This window comes from Gekko japonicus, unplaced genomic scaffold, assembly GCF_001447785.1.
Source record: "Gekko japonicus isolate JY-2015 unplaced genomic scaffold, Gekko_japonicus_V1.1 scaffold258, whole genome shotgun sequence".
Lineage (NCBI taxonomy): Eukaryota > Metazoa > Chordata > Lepidosauria > Squamata > Gekkonidae > Gekko > Gekko japonicus.
The window spans coordinates 448464-465078 of NW_015164190.1; the positions used below are offsets into that span (position 1 = coordinate 448464).

Sequence of the window (16615 nt, forward strand, 5' to 3'; positions counted from 1 at the left end):
GTTTACATTATTCTTCTGTTTGTTGCTGCTAGTTTTTTTAGTTTCATTTTTAGATTTTATACATGACTGCTTGAATCAAACATTGCATCTTTATATATGATGCAGTTTTGATTCATGATGTGTAATCCTAATCTTATTTTTAATAGCGTAATGGGTATATAGCTAAAACATTTCCATAAGAGATATGGAGAAAACTCTTTTCCAAGGGCACTGAGAGAAGAAGAAACAGATGCAAGCTGCTCCAGGATAGATTAGAACTAGGTATCTGAAACCATGCTATGCAACACAATAGTTGATGTTTGAAATAAACTGCCTAGCAAAATTGGGAAATCTCCATGTTTGAGGCTGTCTTGAAGGAACTGAAAAAGTATAACAAGAAATCACTGCATGTGCTGGGGGTGGAATTAAATGGTCCTTTAAAAATGTATGATAAATATTCTGTTTATTCATGCACAGATAAAAATGCTTAGTTATTTTTACCAGAGTGAGTTGGGTATGGTAATTATTAAAGGAGACTTCCTCTCTTGAGCTATTCAGGGCATCAAACTAGAAAGTCTGTGGTATTCTCTAAATTACAAGCTTAAAACTCTTATCTTAAATTTATTTTCTCTTTCCCCAATAGAAGGGCACTACTAGTCATGAGTTCCATTAAGGAGCAGGCAGCCATCAGCAGATTAATAAGTTTCCTGCAGGAGTGGGACAATGCCAACAAACTTACCCGACACCGTATTTTAGACAATTTCATCATGACGAGCCACGGCAAAACAGGTCCAGAACTGGAAGTAGAATTCTCTCAAGGAGCCAGTTTGTTCCTGGCCCGGTTAACTGCTTGGCTTAGGCTGACGTATCCACTTTCTTGAAGAGATGTTCTTAAGGGAGGAGGAGGCAGAAATGGGAGTAAGCATTTTCCTGTGAACATTACTGAGCTTGTCTACATTGACAAAATGAGCACAACTTTGAACAGTGTAATCCAATGGCAATTCTGCACCAGCCATATTAGCAGAATTTGCAAAATCATAGACAAGACGTTGTCCTCCCAAGAACCACATTATCTAAAGTACACAAGCATATATCACAAGACCTGCATCAGACACACCAGTTTTCTACATGGGTCTTGAGCTATCAGGAAAAAGGCAGGCATAGAAATACTTTAAATAAATAAACGTGGAAAGCCTGTGTTCCTGCAAACAGCTGGGGTAAGCGTGGGTTGGCATTACATAATCCCTTTACATTAAAGCCTTAACAAACTTGTAATAGCTACATGTATGGAACATGTTTAGAGCAACAATTGAAGTCCATTGGTATCTTCCTATCAGCTGCAAGTGGGTAAGTAAAATTCATTGCATCACTCCCATGATAGTAGACCCTGAGATTTTTAGCATACTAAGAGAATAAAAGCACCTTGTACTGTTCTTTGGCAACATAATTGTATTATCAGCAGGACTGTTAAAAATAGGAAGCTGTACCTTGAATGTGATTATCTAGACACAATCTAGAATAAATGAATGCACCACTAGAATGTTAGAGTTTTAACTGAAGAAAACTAAAGAAATACTATGCAATCATTTTACCATGAAATGTTTTTGTTTTTTTTTAAATCAAACTCTGTAGCTAAGAGGACTGAAGAGTAAAAATTTTCCTTGGCATCTCCACTATCTCAGTTTCCTTCAGTTCATATGAAGAGAATGGTGGTTAACATGTGTTAACAAGTACCTAAAGTTATGTTATGTGATCTTGAAATAAAAGTTCCAATAAGCTTTTTGATTTGTTCTACAAATCTTTGCAGCCAGCGGTACCTTATTGAATTCTTGGAGGTCGGTGGCATCCTTACACTGCTGGAAATACTTGGGCTCAAGCAATTGAAGGAGGAGGCCAAAAGGGAATCCATAAAGCTTCTTCAGTTAGTAGCAAGTTCTGGCAGGAAGTTCAAAGAGCTTATTTGTGAAAGCTATGGTAGGCAGATTGTGACAAAAGAGATATACTGCAGTTTTCTATGACCTCAGGGGGTTTATTCTTTCAAATCTCTGTAGAGTAGGCTGAAGAATAGTTCCTTTCTAAAATGGTTGCAGACATTACTTTATGAGGCTTCTCTTTTGGGGCATGTTGAAGTATTCTATCCTAAGTATTCTATTTATTCAAGATTAACTAAATCTGTGGAAAAGCAGAGCCAAAATTTCTTCATCTAATGTGCAGAATAAAACTGTTTTGCCTTACATTAGTCATTGATATCTGCTGAAAATACTTTGTTACCCTGTCTCTTTGAAAGGATTTATAGCAGCCCAAATCAACCAAGGGAAATTCACATGTGGAAGCAAGCTTCTGCGTGTACAGCCACTGATGATTTAGATTTACATCTGGAGATAGAAGACAGACGATAAGACAGATGATTGATATATGCATACATCACAATGTTCATCCAACATCATTGAACTAACTGGTTGGATGTGTCTATTTGATGCAGATGGAGATGTACAACCAAATCTCAATTTGCTAATTAATGAATGCAACAAACTGGGTGTGACTACAGTCGGATTAGGATTACCCAGTATATATTGTGCAGCCCACTCCTCCATATTTGCTAAGAAGTAAATCCCACTGATTCAAATGGGCTAAATCCCAAGGAAGTATGCATAGCCCATGTATATGGATTGCGGCTTTAGGCATGGATATTAAAAGCAAGCCCAGTGAAATGTAAATATGAAATTAAAACAATGGAATAAAGTAAAAGAATAGTTCCCCTGCCCCTTTATACTAAAGAGATTTGATTAAAAGTATTTTCAAATAAACTCAATAGTATAATAGCAACCATAAAGGATGTGATATATATCCTTCAGTCAGTCTGAGATATATCTTCACTGTTTTGGACTGCCATTACAAAATCCATGGCTGCATATAAAAGCATGTAGTAAGCAGGGTTCACTTGGAGACTGCCTTGTGCTTTACTTTAAATCTTTCCAGATATCTAAGGGTAGAAGCAATCAAGTGATGTACAATGCCCCATTTAACAATGACTTTTAATATTAAACTTGATGCTATCAGACACCGGGATTTCTGCATTACAAAAATATAAGTCAATGCAGTGTACAGGGAGGAATATCCCACCCCAGTTGATGTACTATGTCATTACCCCCAAACCATTGAGAAACTTTAAGAATCAGATAATCAGATGGCAGCGCGGGGAGGGGGGGAAATGGGACAAAGGAGATAGGGGAAACTGGCATGTTTACATTTCTAGCAGCTTCAAGGAGATCAGTGAGCAAAAAGATTTCCCAGTCAGTTATACACATACATGACTGCACATAGATCCCAAATCATTGAACTGAATTGTGAAATTTAGAACTTTCCCTTACTTTCATGGCATTTGTAATTGGTGAGAGAGACTACTGGTAACTTGGAAGATGAACAGCAAGGGAATTTTGATGGAACAGTGTCTCTGTCACGCTCCTGTTTGCTATTGTAAAAATGTTCTTTTCCAGTAAATCTGCATATCCCAGAATATTTAATGTGTCAAATGGTTATTTGTAAAATATTGGATCAAAATTCCTGCATTGTTGAATGAATTAAGAGGTGGTGATTAAAAAAAGTTTTTCCTACACAGGTGTGCGATCAATTGCAGAATTTTTGGCCACTTCTAAATCAGAAGAGACTCAAGAACAAGTGCAGATTCTTCTGGATAACTTAGGCCATGGCAACCCCAAGTATCAGAATCAGGTGTATAAAGGCCTGATTGCTCTTCTAAAGTGCACTTCCCCCAAAGCTCAGCAGCTGTCTTTACAAACACTCAGGATAATGCAGGTCAGCCAAAAAAAACCCCAAAAAACGGGAGATGAAACACAGAGATGCAGCCTCATTTGTCTTTGTTTTGGAACCTCCTGTTTCTTACTAAACAAAACCATGCTAGTTCATTTTACAAGAGAAGCATCCAATAATTACTACCATGGATGGTCAAGGGATAAGTTTCAGATGTACCCAAGCCTCTAGGTCTGCCAGAATGCGGGAATGAATAATGGAACATGCCATAACTGCATTGTGGCTCGTGTTGTACTGTTCTCAAACATGGACACTTCTTAACTCAAACATGGTATATTTTCAGATGCAACATTCCAGATTACACTAAGCCTTCAATTGAGGGGGGCAAAATTCTTGGAAAGGTTTAAAGGCTTGCTCTTGGACTTATTCAAAATTACATTGGAAGGATTTATCTTAAAAGGATTTCTTATAGATACATTGTATAAATCATAACAACTGTATCACTATTATCAAACTCAGGTCAGTTACCCCTTTTCTGACTTTCAAAGCAAAGGGATTTGTGACTTTTGGGATGCATATTTCATACATACATAAATGTAATTGTTTATAGCAATAGTCAATCTGTTTGTAGAATTAGGGTTGGCCAGAAACATAAATCCCTGATGAATAATTGCATGTCGTCTGTAATATAGGGTGGGAGAGAGAGGAAAATATTCTTCCTAGATACTGCTTTTTTCTAAAGTCATAATCAGTGACAATATTGCTATGATTCTGATACTGAAGTAGTATGTATTAAAAGGGTGCAACTAATTAGCATTTCACTTTATGTCCACTGAAGGTTTTTTTAATTATGCTGCCATTGTATTCAACATATGGCCCCCAAGGGGGCACACAATCAGAATAATTAAAATCAACTTTAAAATTCATATAAAAATTAAACAAACAGGAAGGAAGGTTAGAGAGGGAATGCCAAACAGAACAGAAAAGTCTTCAACCACTGGCAAAAGATGATAGAAGGGGACAGACAAATCTCCCTGGGTCCTGTGCTTAGGACTTCACTGTAAGTGACCCTGATCCTGATCCCCAAGCATGATTTTCCACCTCCTTTAACACAAACATTGCCTTGGATATGAAAAATCTGGTTCAAATACCTGCTTAGCTATGAAAATCACTGAGTGGTCTTTGACATATCACCAGCTTGCAGGCCACAGAAGAGAAGGGACTATTTTGCCAGTCCTCCCCCTTCTGTGTTATGCAATTTGAAGTACATTTAAGTCAATGGAGTTGGAAAGCTGTAACTCAGTTTAGGATGCACTCACAATCTGATCTCTAAGGCAATTATATGGTTTGTTACATACTGAACATGCTGGTTCTGAAGATTTTGTAGCCAGGGTAATCTTTGTGATCTTTTGGCTCTAGTCTATATTTTTCAAGCTAGTTCTGTACATACCAAAAGAATGTAGCAAAATATGAAATAATGCCGCCTCCTTGATCCTTTACCAGACAATTGTGGGACAAGCCCATCCAAGTATTGTCGAATCTGTGCTGGGTGTGCTTCGATCTGTTCACTTGGAGGTACAATATGAAGGTAAGATTCCCCTGCTAAGTCCCAGTTCAACTGAGAGAGAAAATGTTGTGAAATCTAATCAACAAAATTTTCTTAGTCTTTAAGATGCCACAAGACTCCTGATTATTTTTGCTACAACAGACTAAGATGGCTACTCCTCTGGAATTATTACTGTATAAAACTTATAAAGGCAGGAGACTATATGGGTGACCATACGGAAATGTATTCTATACAGGTCCACAAGGAACTGAATGGTATAGATGTGAAATAAATGGGAAATTATCTTTAATGTCTTCCCCCACCCTCACATGTAGACCACTTACTGACAGAGCTTACTGACAGAGATCTAGTTTAAGAGCCTTTGTTTTAGTTCATTTTTATACACCTCATAATAATATATATATGACCCTGAGAAACCACATGTGATCTGAAAGAACCTGTGCCACTGTCAAATGTAGCATTATTTGTACAAGGGTTGCTGCTCAGTTAACAGAGCACATGATTTGCCAGCATGAAGTCTCAGGTTCAATCCCAGTTAAAGGTAATAGGTATTAGGAACCCATGTGCATGTTTGCCTTTGACTATGGAGTGCCATGTCAATTGAGAGAAGATTACTATTAAACTAGATAGACCAGTAGGATAAGGCAGCTTCATATCATCACACTTCTAGGATATAGCTCCCTGAGCCATCCAGATAAGTGGGGCAAGGTTTCCAAGCAGGTTTAAGGCCACTTTTTGGAAAGCTACAGACTAGTTTTTGTTCCCGTCTCTCTGCAAGTCTATAGGACTGCAAGCTAACTTTGTCTGGGAAATTTTAATGTCTTTGCAATTCTAGTAGACAACTTACAATTAATAAGATTCTGGGGAAGAGCATCAGAGAATTTTATTCTATTGGACTTAGTCCCAGGAAAGTGTTCTCAGGACTTGCAGCCTCAATAACCTCAAGGCAGTCAAGTTCTAACCATGTCAGGCCAGTAGCCTATCCTATCTACTGTCCCAGAGTTAGCAGCTGGTGAGACAATATTATATCCTTTGTAATACTTAAGGTAATCCATGAACCCCTAAAGCTGGTAGACCAATGCCTTATGGAGCAAGGAGTGCTATAGCCTTCAAAGTCCCTAAGAAATAGAGGCAAAGGACCAAACAAGAACTTCCTAGCTACATTAATCTAGAGCAGGAGATGGTACTTAAATTGCAGTCTTCCTTCCCCCTAGCAATTCAGCTGATCAGGGACCTTATGGCCTATGATGTGCAGCTAGAACTGCTGAAAGGACTGGTTTCATTGTTAAAGCCATCAAGACAGGAGACTGCCAAGCTACAAGCCAGAATCCTAGAAGGTAAAATCTCCAAACATTAGCTTTTGGACCTACATGTAAATAGTTTTATTTGCTTTCTTATTCACTTCTTTCTTTGAACATCATGATTTGATTATATTCCTAGAGTATCCCAGAAAGAATGGAGCCTTCCCTATCCAAAGAAGTTTCTCATCATGCATCCTTGGTATCTTTACTCAAATACTGTTCCTCTTCATTGCTGGTTTACTCTTTTTCCCTGCTCTCAAATCTGCACGCCTCTATCAAGTTCCAAATTTGCACAGAATATTTAGTTGAGCCTGAAGTGGCAGGTTAAGCACTGACCGGCAATAACTGGACACTGTTGCTTGTCCAATGTAGAAGTAAAGGAATGGGATTTTTTTGTAAAGCAAATCTTGCCTTTGGTCTCTGGTCCATGTTTCTGATCAAAAGCTAATACTTAAGGCAGTTATGTGTGAGTTTTTTACTTCTGTATTGTCAACTGTTTCTTGCATAGAACCAGGGTCACTGCGTCTTATGGAATCCTTGCCAGCATATATTCAGCAAACTGCTGCAGCCAAAACCATTGGGTAAGAGATTATTTATTTGTTTGACTTATAGACCACCCTCCCCCATGCAGGGCTTAGGTCGGTGAACAACAATTCAATAAATACATATATTAATCAATTATAACCAAGTTAAAACAATTAAAAACAATAATAAATTGCAGACTAATACAGATGGCATTTAAATACCAATTTATGTCCTTTCCCATAACCCCCCCAGATAGACCCCTGTACTAAGGGACAGATTGATAATATCTACCAGGGGCCCCTATATTCCTTCAGCACTGGCTTTCACCAACCATGATGGACACAGGCCTAGAAGGCAAGTGGTCGGCTTAACAGCACCCAGTATCCTGTCAGCATTGGCCCAAGAGAGCTGGCTGAAGCTGTCAAGCGCTGAATCCACAGACAGCCAAGGAGCCTCCAATTCACATACTATATCAATATTGGCAGGCACGTCATGTTGGAGTGACAAGACTTTATCCACAAAAAAGCTCACAAAAGCCTCACAGCTAATGGCTGAATCACTAACCTTTTGAGTTCTCTCCATAAGAGAACTTAAAGACCTAATTATCCTAAATAATTGTGTTGGGTGAGAGCTAGCAGATGCGATGGAGACTGTAAAAAATTCCCTTTTAGCAATCTTCACCACCATCTCATAGGTTTTCATGAACGACCTGTAGGATGTTCTTGCAGCTTCGTCATGAGACCATTGCAAAACTCTGTCTAGCTGTCTAAGTTCCCACTTTATCCCCCTAAGCTCCATGGGGCTAGTTTGGGGCAGGACCAAAGAGAGTGTTGGGGAGCAATCAATGGCTTCAGAGAGACAGGTATTCCAGGAAGCATTGAATCCTGCAGAGCATCCTGGAAACCAACTGGACCCATAAATCAGCTCGCTGCCTACACAGGGAGAGGCTGGGACACTCAGCCGGGCTTTTACGGCAGAATGATCTCACCATGGCAATCAGATCTATATTTCTCCCCATGCCAAAGACCAAACCCAGTGTGTGGCCTGCTTGATGTGTGGGACCTGATACAATCTGGGAGAGTCCCAGCGCTGCGACAGAAGCCACCAGGTCCATAGCCTGTCCAGGGGCGGCTATGTTAGCTTGGACATTGAAGTCCCGGAGATTTATTTATTTATTTATTTATATTTCTATCCCGCCCTCCCCGAAGGCTCAGGGCGGCTAATAGGGCACAATGCCAAGTAATAACAATAAAACAATATTTACAATAGACAATTAATAATAATTAGTCTCAGGAATTCCAAGGCCCATCCCCCCATGACCTCCAGCAGGCTTGATAGGCTGTTTGCTGGTGCGCTAGGATCCGGCCAAATTGGCCAACTATTGGCCGGTTTCCAATTTGCCCTATTTGGGCAAAATACTGGAGAGAGCGGCGGCAGTTCAGTTGCAGAGCTTTATGGATGACACTTCCATGCTGGACCCTTTCCAGTCCGGCTTCCGGTCGGGTCATGGGACGGAGACGACACTGGCCGCTCTCACAGATGACCTCCGAAGGCATCTGGATCGGGGTGGTACGGCAGTGCTGGTGTTGTTGGATCTGTCGGCGGCGTTTGACACTGTCGACCACCAGTTACTGATTCACCGCCTCGCCAACACTGGAATCCAAGAGCTTGCCCTGCAATGACTTGCCTCTTTTCTCCAGGGTCGTGGACAGAGGGTGGTGCTAGGGGAGGAGATGTCCCAGAAGCACCCACTGGTATGTGGGGTGCCGCAAGGGCAGTACTATCCCCGATGTTGTTTAACATCTATATGTGCCCCCTTGCCCAGATTGCCCGGAGGCATGGGCTGGGATGTCACCAGTACACTGATGACACCCAGCTATATCTGTTGTTGGGCGAGCAGTCCGGCTCCGACCCAGATGACCTGGAGCTGGCACTTCAGGACGTGGCGGGCTGGCTTAGACTGAGCCGACTGAAACTGAATCCAATGAAGACGGAGGTCCTGTGCTTGAGTCGGAGCGGGGATAGGGATCCCATTGCTGGCATTCGGTGGGGCACCATTGGTGCCAGCACCGAGGGTGAGGAGCTTGGGAGTGCTCCTGGATGCCTCCTTAATAATGGAGGCCCAAGTAGCAGCCACTGCCAAGGCGGCCTTTTACCACCTACGGCTGATCAGGTAGCTGGTTCCTTTCCTCGAATGCAATGACCTTGCAACAGTGATTCACACAATGGTCACCTCGAGATTAGACTACCGCAACACTCTCTACATGGGGCTGCCCTTGTCCCAGATCCAGAGGCTGCAGCTAGTGCAGAATGCCGCGGCCAGGCTGTTGTTGGGTCTCTCTATACGGGACCACATCCAGCCTGTGCTGAAGACACCGCACTGGCTGCCTATAGCATACCGGATTCGGTTTAAGGTGCTGGTGCTAACCTTTAAAGCCCTACATGGTCAGGAGCCTGCCTACTTGTGGGACCGCCTCTCCCCATATGTGCCCCAGAGAGCACTGCGGTCAGAGTCGCAACATTGCCTGACCCTCCCTGGTCCGAAAGAAGCCAGGCTGAAGGTCACCAGAACCAGGGCTTTCTCAGTGGCGGCCCCAACCTGGTTGAATGAGCTTCCGGAGAACATCAGGGCCCTGTGGGACTTTTTACAGTTCCGCAGGGCCTGTAAAACGGAGCTCTTCCACCAGGCTTTCAATTAGGGGCTGCCACTGATGAGTGTGCCCTGGAACATCATCTGGTCTGAAATCTTAGAACACCCTCGGGCCTGAGATTCTGCTGGACGCTACCCCTACCGTTGGATGGGATTCGGATTACCGCCATTTCTGTTGGGTTAATTGCAACTGGTGTTGTTTTAACTGGTATGGTATTTATTAATTGTTTTAACTTGGTTGTTTATGCCATTTTAATGTTGTTAGCCGCCTTGAGCCAGATATCTGGAAAGGCGGCATATAAATAATAAATAAATAAATAAATGCGTGAAACTCCAACCAGGTGAAAGTCTAGACAGGAGCAAATTGCATACACTCCTTTCACTGTTGTTCAGAGGGGAACAGTCAAACATTAATTTTGGCAGCTGAATTGTGAACGTTAATAAGCAGTAACCTTCCTATTGACAGGATATCACAGAGGATTAGCCAATAAAATATGATAAAGACATTTTTCTCAAGTTTGTTAGATTTTTAATCATCCAGGTCCTCAGAGTAGTATTTTAGTCTCATTCTAGTCCTCTTAGGAAGGTCAGGCTGAGACTGATGTGCCAAATGCCAGCTTTCTAGTGTTTGAACCTGTGACACTTATTACTGGATGTGCCAATCTAGATGATAGGCTAGCAGAATATATGCTAGTTTCTAGGGCCTCTGAATGGGCACTGGGGGGGGGGGACGCCTAGAAATAAAATAAGATGCTTGTTCCCAGCTTCAAGTTCTGTTTGCTCCTCAAAGTTACCACTGAAGTATTATTTGTTACCTGCTTTGACACATTCAAACTGTTACCACTCCTCTTTATCTGCATCATTGTGTCATGCAGCTTTGAGGTAACATGATGATCAGTTGGTCTTTCCTAGCCAGTTTAGGGTTGCCACCTTCAGAGCTGGTCCATTTTTTCACTGCCCATGGCAGATTAAAATTTTGCCTCTCCCCTTACGATATGCTGAAAACACAGTAAATGATTTAAGCTTTGACCAAGATTCTTTACAAATTCCAACTGCCTGTCACTTCTTCCTTTCTCCATTACAGCACTTGAGGCAGCTGGTGAAGATCAAAAAATTCTTGATCACATAGCCAATGAATTGCTAAGCTGCCTCTGTGCTGCAGCCTAAAAATGCAATCAGTAGTTTTCTCCCCAAGACATTTACATAGTGGACAGGTAACAATTTTGCTATTCCTGGTAGAAACCTCTTTGGCTTGGGCTATCCCTGGCTATCCCGTTTTCTGAGGTTCTGTCCTTTTAACAGCTACAATGGATGCAGAAATTTTTTAACAGTGTAACAGATGGCTGCATCTACTGATGACTGCCTGTTAGCTGTTAAAGACTACAACCCTAAAATTACCTGTAGAAAAGAGCAAGAAACCAGTAGCACCTTAAAAACTAACAAAATCTGTGGTGGTCTTTAAGGTGTTTTGTTAGTCTTTAAGGCAGGGGTATCAATCATAAGGCCCGGGGGCCGGAAACAGCCCATCCAGGACTCTTATGCGGGCCACAAGCAACTAGTGCAAGGGAGGGAACAGGAGACTGCCCGGGGGGGGGGAGTGGACGGAGCCACTCCGATTGCGGCTTCAGCATGGCAAAACAACCTCATCTGCAGTAGTCAAGCAGCATGGGAGCGTCTGCCCAGGGCTGCATTACTGGCTCTCCAGTCCACTCATATGGGTTTTCCTTTGCACTCCCCTTCCAGCCCATGAGGCCTTACAGTGAGGATACACCAGCTTGGAGCTTACCAGCTGCTGTCCTTTATACAGTTAATATCTCCAGTAGCTGGCATTACATTTTATGGCACACATGGCCCGGACCAACAAAGTGACATTTAGGTCAGATCTGGCCCTTGTGACAAATGACTTCGACACCTCTGCTTTGAGGCGCTGCTGCTACAGACAGACTAACACAGCTACCTATCTTGACCTAAAATTACCTGTCTTACAAGTTCTTGGGATGTTACTTTTGCCCTGGAACTTCCTTCTTGCCTCATTCTCATCATGCAGAATTCTAGCCCAAGACTCCAACAGAGTGGCTGAAGAGCTGATCTACCTGAATGTGGTACATGGCCTCATGTGTGCCATGGGCAACAAGGACCACACCAACTGCCAGAGACAAGCCAGCATCACACTAGAGGTAATTGGCTTGGGGGGGGGGATAAGAAAGTCTGTGTGGACCTACTTCCAGTGACTACAAGCTCCCCCACCCCCTGCCCATCGTTACAAGGTTGCAGCTGTGGGTGAATTTTACTGGATGTGACTAGCAAAATTTGGAGGGTAAAGACAGAAGGAAGTAGATTCAGAGTGGACTAGAGCACATAGCTGGGAAGCAAGGGTAGGCTAAGGAGGAAATAATAAGGTAGTGCTGAATTTTTATAAGTATGCCTTGGGGGTGTACAATATGTCAGAGGGAGCAGAAATTGTCTCTGTTATTAGGCCAACAGTACATACCTAGATAACCTAGTCTTCATCACTATGGAGCTTCTCACTTAAAAAACAGTTTGCTTTTCTGTAACTGTTGTTCTTCAAGTGGCCATCTGTTTGTTGTAAAACAGTGATTGAGACAGGAATGGCTCAAGTATGACCCTAGTTGTAATCTCCCTTGAAGGCTGTGGTAGATGAAGAGAACATAAGATGAAGAGAATCTGAGCAGGTAGACAGATTGATGACTTTTGGTTCCTTACTCCCTTAGTGACATGCAAGGACCACAACTTTTTTCCCTGTAGATTCACTGTAATGTTTCACTGCAGCATTTTGTCAAGATGTTCCTACTGGTGGAAGAAACAGTTCGGCATGCCATGGGAGATAAGTTGTTCCAGCTGTTCATGGTATGTGCTATCTTGTCCTCTGTCCTACACTTGCCTTACATGTTATTCTGAGATACAAAAGATAGGTTTTATTTTTCAAGAGCAACAATTCAAATCAGAGTAAAGTTTTTCAGTTATTAGGATTTTAATCTTATTGGAATCATGACTCCTGAGTCCCCACCCATTACAATGTTAACTAGCTTAGTACAACCTTTTTTTTCCTGATTAGATTTAAACAAGTGGTGGACTACGGGACTCAAGGGAGAAATCCTGTACCTCCCACTTGCCTCCTGAGCCCAAACACAGCTCCCTTCCACTGCCACCCCCATCACCAGACCTGGGGCTAGCATGGCTCTTGGCCGCTAGTGTGGCCAGGGTTGGGGCCAATCCAAGAGCAGCTCTGGACCTCTGCTAGGGGACATATAACACAGAAGGTAGGTGCATTGTCCACAAGTGTGCAGGCAATGCTGTTTATTTGGGGGGGAATTTAAACTCGATCAATATGTTTTTTTAGGTTTTCAGATTTTCCCATAAACCTGGGGGGTCACCCCAGCTTTGAAGAACTGTTTTCTGTCAGTGTGGCCCCAATCCACAGAATTTAAGTATCTGTAGAAGAGATTACCCTTGATTGATAGGAAAATGTTACCTAATTATGTTCACCCTTTCTACATTTCATGACCCAGCTGTGTTTTTTTTTAAATTATTCTTAAATAAAATGATTGAATAATGAGACTCCACTCAGCATCTGAAGAACTGGGCTCCAGCTCACAAAAGCTACTCTGCCACAGATGTTGACCTTGGGCCAGTCACTCTCAGTCTAACCTACCTCAATGCACTGGGTGTTTGAGGATGAATTGCAGGAGGGGTGATGATGTAAGCCACTTTGAGTCCCTACTGGGGAGAAAAGTGGGTACAAGTACCTAAATAAATAATATGGTGTTTTAAACGCAACAAGAAAAATCCAAAGGCCCCTGGAACAGGGAGGAAGCTCACTGCTACAGAGTAGGCCTTCACATTGTGCTAAAGCCATTAGTATGAGCCATTGATTCACTTCTGTTTTTATTTTCCTGTGTATAGTAGCTCTAGGATTTGAAACTAAAAAGTATTCCAACAGACTGGATCAAAAAAGGTGTCAAGAATCTCCCCTTCTTGAAAGCTCACTGCATTTCAACTAAACCGTTATTTCTTTCTCTCTCTAGAAAGATCCAACAAACTTGTACCTGAACATGGATGCTGTGCAGGCAGATATCTTGATCACCAATATTATTAACATGCCAGGAGATCTACTTGATATTGCAAACACGGAGCTCCCACAAGGTGTGCTGATTACAGCTATGAACAAACCAGCCTCAGACTCTTTAGATATCTACATGATGCTAAAAAATCTGGACATGAGAAATGTGGAGTCCTTTCGTACAGCACTTTTCTGGGAAAATAACGGAAAGGGGTGATCTAGGTCTAATCTGTTAAAAGAATCCATTCAGTTTAAGTCAACCAGGTCCACTAGAAAGGAAGACATCTGCTGTTACGTTCATTTTACTGCAAATATATAGAATATGTTAAAGTAAATTCCAACTAAACAACAAAACTTCAAACCATTTCAGAGCAGGAAGGGTGACAGCTTCAGCCTAGAGTAGGCCACCATAGGTTACTAACTAGCCATGGCTCTTGAGAGAAGCTAATCTGTGGTCATCTTTTTGAAAACAGAGCTATAGTTTCCACATCAAGTACCAGTGCACAGAGTGCTTTGCAATTCTTATTTTACTTTATTCTCTCAATACTGCAGTTCTTTAAGGCTAAGTACAGGGATCTGAACTTTGCCAAATACAACACTTTCATGTCTGCGCATATGACCACCATCTAGGGCACCTGCTGCTGAAGCTATGGATTTGTATGCATTTCTTGAATTCACAGCTCTCCTTTTATTTTTTTCTAGCAGAAGAATCTAACACTGAAGTGGAATTGCAGACTGAAGACAGAACTGAGTCTCCTTAATTCCTGACCCTCCTCAAGCAATTGGGCTCCCTTGTCTGTTTTCTTCATCCGGTTTTTCATGTCTCTTCTAGTCTTTGCCCATTTGTCAGGTTCTTCTTCCCACTCAAGAAAGAGATGGACTTCTGCAACTGCAGACTACATTTGACTATATGGGAGGTGACTTTACTAGCTTCCTTCCCCTCGAATAACTTGAAAATCCATAAGAGTTCTTGTTTTGGTTATCAATAAAAATATATTAACTGGATGAAGCTTTCTGGCATCATACCTTTAAAAGTGGCACCATCCACTGAGACTCCCAGAACAATGGCTGATTTCCTACAACAAAGACATTTTATTCCAGGTACTGTGGAATATAATAAACAGAAGTTTTAACTGCCCCACCGAACCTGATATTTGACTAAAATTAATGGCTGCAAGGGTCTTGCATTTTTAAGCCCCACCCCACCCCAGTATTACAAATGCTGAGGAAGGAAAATGGGAGAGTGGATAGGGGAAGATTGTTCTTTGAGGAAAGTAGCTGTATAGCAGGCAAAACCCACAACCTTCAGTAGCAGTATAAAAAAATGGAGTCACTAGCATTGGAAGAACAGGGATAGTTGTTTAAAATACCAATTTAGCTAAGGTTTTTCAGGATGGGTTGTTCTTAAGTTCATCTCTTTCCAACATGCATGTTTCCCCCATACTTCTTCCCGTTTACACTCATACACATGCTTCCCACACCCCTCCATCTTGTGGCCTTCTTCTCTAACGTGCACTTACCAGCTCTTTCCTTCTTAAATATGCTCCTGTCCATTTCCTTCATCACATATCCCCTCCCTCATGCACATCCCTCTTCTCTTGCACATAGTAAAGAGGGTAGTGCATCTTTCATAAATCATTCCCCCCAACCCCACCTTTGACACAGCAACAATGGCAGCATAAAAAAGGTGAGGTAGTACAGTTTTTCCAGCAGCTGAAATTTTATCACCCACACAGAGGAACAGTTAAAAACAGAGGAGAGAGCCATTTCAAAATATATACAGTTTTATGGGGGAAAGTGGCAGGCAGAGGACTAAAATGGCATGGCACTTTACATAAAATGTGCAAGGAACATTTCTCTGCCATTTTTATTAGCTGATAGGCTATAGGAGCAATCTGTACACTCATGTACCCCACCACTTACAGTTACAGAAAAGCACTCTTATGTTAAAACATTCACAACCTCTTTCACTGGCCTCACATGGAACAGCTTGGCTGGGCTAGTGCATAGCCGTTCTCAGTAGCTGAGCCTTCTCAGGATAAGGGAGATCTGCTATGCTTTCATTCCAGCAGGAAGCACCATTGAATCATCCTTTAGAAACTCTCTACCTTGCTGTTATTGGCCCCATTGGGAGCAGAATAAAGGCGGAGAAAGGACAAGGGGAACTTTTAGAGTTGCAAAGGATGAGTAAAAATAGATGGCTCTTCCTTATGTAGGCTAAAGGATCAGTGTACCCATTACACTTGCCACAAGAATGTTGCTGAGAATAGCCTCCTTGTGGAAAGCTATCTCCAGATGTAACATTAAGAAGTGTGTTTAGAGTGCTAGAGTAGGATCTGGAGACCCAGGTTCAAATCCCCACTGTGCTGTGTTGGACAACCTTGGGCCAGTCATATACTCTCAGTCTAGCCTACCTCATGGGGTGGTTGTGAGGATAAAATGGAGAACAGGAAAGCTATGTAAACTGTTTAGGGTCTCCATTAGGATGAAAGGTAGGGTATAAATGAAGTAAAATAATTAAGTTACAACCTCATGAAAATTCGTTTTAGCTCCTCTGCAGCCCATCTGGAGACTGGCAGAAAAAAAATTCAGGATCCTCACAAGACAGAATTGAATGAATTCAGAAAATTTATTTATAAACAAGTTTTCTCTTAAGAAACTTTTACACAAAGGAAAATCCTGGAGAAAGTATAACTGGGTTGCACTCAGTTATAGCATTCCAAGGGTAATATTTAGGCCAA

The 16615-nt window shown here is 42.0% G+C and overlaps 1 protein-coding gene across 1 annotated transcript; it reads left to right on the forward strand.

Moving 5' to 3' along the window:
* Positions 1-638: 638 nt before the first annotated feature.
* LOC107107921 (chromosome unknown open reading frame, human C1orf228) lies at positions 639-14732 on the forward strand. Its single transcript, XM_015408287.1, has 11 exons — positions 639-844; positions 1258-1326; positions 1787-1953; positions 3599-3795; positions 5254-5338; positions 6532-6654; positions 7127-7199; positions 11841-11970; positions 12584-12661; positions 13840-13957; positions 14577-14732. Exons 1-11 carry the CDS (start codon positions 639-641, stop codon positions 14633-14635), a joined length of 1305 nt encoding a protein of 434 aa, XP_015263773.1. The 3' UTR covers positions 14636-14732.
* The last annotated feature ends 1883 nt before the right edge of the window (positions 14733-16615 follow it).